General features: G+C 37.6%; 1 protein-coding gene across 1 annotated transcript in view; it reads right to left on the bottom strand.

Moving 5' to 3' along the window:
* The window catches only part of EPHA3 (EPH receptor A3), a 359,519-nt gene that overhangs the window by 66,625 nt on the left and 286,723 nt on the right, over positions 1 to 6,171 (bottom strand). Inside the window, exons 8-9 of the mRNA XM_023755355.1 lie at positions 2,601 to 2,703; positions 1,865 to 1,932 (exon numbers count right to left, since the gene is read on the bottom strand). Coding sequence (XP_023611123.1) covers positions 1,865 to 1,932; positions 2,601 to 2,703 — 171 coding nt within the window. The remainder of the gene's footprint in view (positions 1 to 1,864; positions 1,933 to 2,600; positions 2,704 to 6,171) is intronic.

The raw sequence follows: 6,171 nt of genomic DNA on the forward strand, positions 1-6,171 counted from the left end.
ACACATGCACACGTGTTAAGCTGCACTACTTTACAGCTCGTTCTGTGCAAACACAATAATTTACATTTCCATTTTACCAGCATGAGTTGCCCTAAGAATAGCAAAAACGTAGAAAGACTCAGTCAGAGAGGGCAATGGGACAGGATCTTAGGAGGTGAAACACATTACTTTCTTTTTGAAGCTATATTATGGGATTTGTAACAAGGCTGGGGGGAATAGTTCATAGCTCAAGCTTTTTAAGGTAATACCAATAAATGGTCTGAAATAAACCAGCTGTAGTATTAAGACGCAGAAAGTTTATGGCATGCATATAAGTTACTTTGTGCCCTTGCAGCTAGGATAAAATGCATTTCTTTTTTGTTTGTCTATCATAAAGATATTGTGCATTTGAAGAAAATTAAAGTTTCAACAAACTTTACCATAAAAACCAGCAGCTAAAACAGATCAGAGCGATAAAAGAGGCTCCTTACAATTGGCTCACAGGAATATATCAATGCTCTAAATTCATGAGATTTATAATTCCCATATAAAGAACAAAATCAGTATGGTTTTGCTCTAAAAACAATATTTACATTGATTGTCCGACTCAAATTAAGAGCAACTTAATCCAAAGGAATGTAACTGTTGTGAGTAACTTAAGCATGGCAATTTTCAGTGTTTTGAGAGACCAGGAAGAAAAAGCTAGACAAGTATCCTGTAATTTGTTCATGTACACTTTGAGGACTTTTGAGTTTGTAACCTAACTAATCTGAAATGATGAAATGTTGATATTAGAAAGGTAGTAGTTTGTGGGTTCTTTTTGTGAATTATTTTATAATGACAGCAATGAGGACAAAACAAACAATGCTCTCTGTAAACTCTGGTACTGTGTCAATATCCATCAATTTTCATTTGGAATTTTTTTTTCTTCAAACTACTCTATGCCTCTTGCATGTTAGCAACAGGTAATCAAGTTTTTACTTGAGTTACAACTAAAACTATAATTTTTAGATGCAAAGCCAATGACTGATAATGAAGTATCACACTGACTTAAAAATAATTTGGCAAGGCAATAGTGAATGCCAAAGAGAGGAATGTTTACAAAACTACACTAGTTATATTGAGATTATTTGAAACACATAAGCATGAGTATTGTCTCCATACTAATTCCCATGAGAATTAAGGCCACTGATTAGTAATTTCCACATTAAACTGAGCCATAGTCTGAAAAAGCAAAGAACGTGGGATAATTAGTTTCATCAGAAAAAAATAAAAATAAGTCTGTTTATTAGACATAAACACTTTGTTTCCTAAAAGAATATTTCTCTTAGAAAATATTTTTTCAAATATTAAATTGGTTGGTATTAAAATATGGGGGGAAAGGGCTGGCTTTCCTACTGATTGGATATCATGTAACTCCAAAATAAACAGTTTATTCTCCTGGTTGGCTGACAAAATGGAGTGAGGCATTTTACATAAACAGAAGTTGTTTCTATTTACCTGGCAGTTAGGACGGAAAAAGGATCCTATTTATATTTTAGCAAAGGACTAGTAATAAGGAATTTGAAGATATGCTTTGCCTTTCAGCTACGCAAAGCTGACTACAGTTCTGACTCCCGTCATGTGCACTATTTGAATATAAACCACCGGTTACCCTTCGCTTTAGCTTAAATCTGGCCATGCAAGAATTACTTGATGCAGAGGCATGCATTTTCTTCTCTGTTTAAAATAATTTTAATTTGCTCATTCCCCCCCTCCCCAACAACAACAAAAAAAAATACTACTTTTGAATTATCTTTGTCAGGAGAAAGTTACCCAATTATAAATGAACCACTGCCGAAACCAAAATGGTAAAACCAAAACACCATAACACTTTAAAACTTACAATGTCCATTCCCAAAATGAAGTCTTTTTTCATCTGTACCATGTTTTGACTTGTTATAGCCACAGAACCTAGAGGGAAATGGAGGGAAGAGAACACAGGAAGAAAATATACTTAAACAATTATCTATGCTCAGAATGTACAAAGCAGAAAAAATAAAGCGTTTTTCTTAAACAATTAAATGCTTTAGTGAAAGTTTAATGACTTTGTATTTCCTAAATCCTTTATGGAAAGCCCCTTGCCCAGGGGACCCTGGAAGCTGCCTAATGAGGAGATAGGGAGAGCTGCTTCCCACTGTGCAGACCCCTTCAGTTGAATTTTTATAATGGCCTCAGAAGGTGTTTATAGCATTTTTTTTAACAACTGCTGCTAGAATGAATGAAGGGTAAAGTCTCCATTGTTAGCGATTAATGCTGCTCTGGGTGAGAAAGTGTCAGGGAAATCTGGGGTGTATTTTAACAGCGAGGGGGGAAGTAAAACCTAGGAATGTGGTCAAAAGAGAGAAGAGACGGGGTGTGTATTGGAGAGTGAGGCCGGAAGTTAATGCAAAAAAGAAAACCAAAATTAAAGATGAGGAAACAGAAGGGAGAGGGGGATAAAAAGAAAGATCTAGAATACAAATGGAGACATTCTGATTTGTTAACATACATTACTGAGCACACTTCGGATTTTAGCAGCAATTGGGGGGAGCAAGCAAAGCAACAATAAAAGTAAGTTATAAAACAGACTGTGAACTCACCTTCCAATCAAAACGTAGGTGACGACTGTGAGGAGAATAATTGCTACCGCTGCTGAAATGGCAATCATTACTACTTGGCTATTTTCACCAGAGATAGAGAAAGCTGTGAGATTGAAGAGAAAAAAATTAAAAGACCCGGAATTAACACATCATAACTAAAAGCTACATGGAAAATCTGATAAAGTCAGTCATATTTATTCTGCTTCCACCTGAAATATGGCGACTGTCTGGTATAATATAGAAGTAATTCTTCAGTGAGAATGAAAAAACAGACATTTGCTACAATTTTGTGTGAAAATTTTAATTAATAAGATTAAATATTCTGTTTCAATGGCATTAATCAAATACTACTTCAGTGTCTACTGTGTGAAATGTGCTGGACTGCTTTCCTCTATCCTCAATGGCAAGAAATTCAATGGATACACCGGATAAATATCTTATGCTCAGCAGAGGAACAACATAGAGAATGGACATGATTTCTCAGAATGAATTATAAATGAATTAAGCTAGTTTAGTCTCCAATACCTACATTTATTTGAAAGGTGATATAACAGCTGTCTTATGGGCCTCAAAATATGTCACCAATGCATTGTCCCTCTCCCTGTATTCTCTACCTTTGCAAATGGCCTACCATTCATCTACTCACAAAGTGTTGGCATTAGTCACCCAGGAGCAAATTCTGGCCAGCCATCAGTTTTGGTATAACTCAGGAGCTTAGAATGGTTTTACATTTTGTAAAGGTTGCAAAAAGTCAAAAACCGACGATTTTGTGATTTGAACATTTTATAAAATTTAAAGGTTGGTGTCCATAAATAAAATTGTTTCGGAGACATTCATTCATTTGTGTATTGTCTATGGCTGCTTTTACCCTATATAATAAAATTCTAATATGCAAATCGACCAAATGGCAGAATGGCCAGTAGCTATGCAGTGCAGTGACCACCAGGGGGCAGATGCTCAATTCAGGAGCTGCCCCCTGTTGGTCAGTGCACTCCCACAGGAAGCCAGGCTCACTGCTGGAAAGCTCAGTGTCAGTGGTGGGAGCTTCTCCCACCTCTGCTAAGGCGGGCGGTAAGGAGCGAGGGGTCCCTGAGTGGGAGAACCCCGAACTGTGAGACGGATGTCTGGCTGCCAGCTTAGACCGGATCCCTGGGCCTCTAGTACTATAATAAATAGCCCAGTAGAGTAGGAACAACAGAGACTATATATACACAAAGCCTAAAATATTTACTATCTAAGCCTTCACAGGAAGTTTACTGACCCTTGACTAGACAAATGCTTTCTAGCTTTAATGTTCAAACAAGCCACTCGAGTATATTTTGGAAAATGCAGTTTCCATTTCAGGCTGGAATGGGGACTGAGACTGCATTTCTTACGAGCTCCCAGTGATGCTGACGCAGGTGATGCAGACCACGTTTGGTAGCAAAGGTGTGGACCATAAGTATGAAGTCACCTTGTCCACTCTCTCTCCTGATGTTCTATATCCAATTCAACACAAAGCCCTTTAAGATATCTTAGTTTATGTCTTTCTCTTCTGGATTACAATTAGAAAGTCCTAATTAGTTTCTATTTGCATGTCTTTTTCTTTACATGGTGACCAGAGTACTCTTTCTAAACCATGAATTTGATTATGTCATTATAATGCATAACATTTCTGCAGGGCTTTCGACTTTCAGGATAAAATGAAAATTCTGTAGCAGAAGATGTAAAGCTCATTAAATCTGTCCCCCGTCTCAATCCCCAGCTTCGTCTGCTAACAAACTCCATAAATGTCCTATTCTAGACTTTTGAAAACACACACAGTTCCTGGAACAACCTTTTCAGTTGCTCATACTTTAACCTACATTTCTTTTGTAGTAAATGCTGACTGTACAAATGAATGAATGAATGATATATAAAAGAAGAGCTTAGAAGAGTAAATTTGGTTATCTAAATGCCATCACCTCTCCAAAAGCAAGCCAATATCTTATGCTCAGCCTGATCGAAATCTACATTTAGAAGGTTTCTCTAAACTAATGCAGTTATAGGACTGGTTAAATGATGCAAATAAAGAAACATGGCTGATGGCCTGGTAGAAGTTTTGCAAGCATTTGAAAAAGGAGCTCTGAGTCTGTAGGATGGCATGCACACTCCTAATATAAACTGTTGCTGCACTTTATTCTTTCCTACCAGCGGACTATTGTTTATACCACTGTGGCAGTCCTGGGAGTGCTTGCTTGGATCTCCCTGATGCCAAGCCTCAGTGGGCAGACGGCCTCCAGCTGCTGCACCTCCAGCATCCCCTGCAGCCACATGCACAACACAGGCCGTGCTCCCCAGTGACTACACCTGACAAGGGGACTGGAGTCAGCCCAGGTCTGCCCAATGCAGCACTCTCCTTCACTCTGAGCGACCCGTCAGATTGGTGAATCCCTCTGAACTGCCTTGCTGTCTGAGACTCCTCTTCCTCACCCTTCTCTTTCCCTCAGTCCTTCACAGATGGCTGAGCTACAGGAGGCGCTGCTTCCCCACTTCTGCTCCAGATTTTTTACCTGTTATCTGTGTTTCCTCATAAAAAGCTCTCATACTTCTATCTTAACATCTGCTTCCTAAACACCTGGACTGATATATCCTACCCATTAGCTATAGATATGTGAATAATTTGTAAAATAACTTAACTTAGTGATTCAATAATGCTCTATAAACATATACTATTAACTCTACCTCGTGCTTTTTATTTTGTACACTGTTATAACTTACAGAGAGCAGAAAGTTCTGAATTATTTGGTAAATTTTAGTCAGTTTTAAAAATAAAGGTTGCAAAACTGGAAGGGGAAAAATGATAGAAGAAAGAAGTCGCTGTTGTTCTGTCCAAGACAGGATTAAACTAGGACTTCTCTACCATTTCCACCAGCTCTCAATATCTATGAATCCCTGAGACATATAAAATCAGATCATTGTTTGTTACTGAAATGAGCAAACATTTGAATGCATAAAGTGATTAAATTTGTGTTATTGAGTTGTTTAATAATTTTACGTGGCATACTGTTAAAACTAATATTACATGTCTTAGAAATTCAATTTAAATATGTTTTCTCACAAGCAAACTGCTCTCCTTGCTTCAAGTAGCATTGTGTTGATTTCTCTCCCTGAAATCGAGTGGTTGTGAGCTCACTCTCCTGACCCAGAACACCTGAATTTGTACTTAATTGCTGTGTGACATAATGTGATCTTGTGAGGATTAAATGAGTAATAAAGTAAAGCACTTATGTAGAACAGTCCCAAGCACATAGCAAGTGCTTAGTAAATGTTACATATTTTTAGTATTGCATTTCCCCAGTGAAAGCTGGGCAAAAGCACTCTCTTCTACAAAATTACATATGAATGTCTAATGTTGGTATATAAGAATTCTCTATATAATGATCCCACTCTACCTTTGTCAGTCTGCCTTAATAATAGGGTCCCAGAGATTAAAGTTGCTGCAGGTGAATGTATTAAAAATAACAAAAAGGAGGTGGGAAGCACTCAGGAGTACTAATTAAATTCTCCCCAGGGCTCATCTTGGATAGTAATGTAATGTTCATGGAATCTT

This window comes from Myotis lucifugus, unplaced genomic scaffold (genome assembly GCF_000147115.1).
Source record: "Myotis lucifugus unplaced genomic scaffold, Myoluc2.0 scaffold_75, whole genome shotgun sequence".
NCBI lineage: Eukaryota > Metazoa > Chordata > Mammalia > Chiroptera > Vespertilionidae > Myotis > Myotis lucifugus.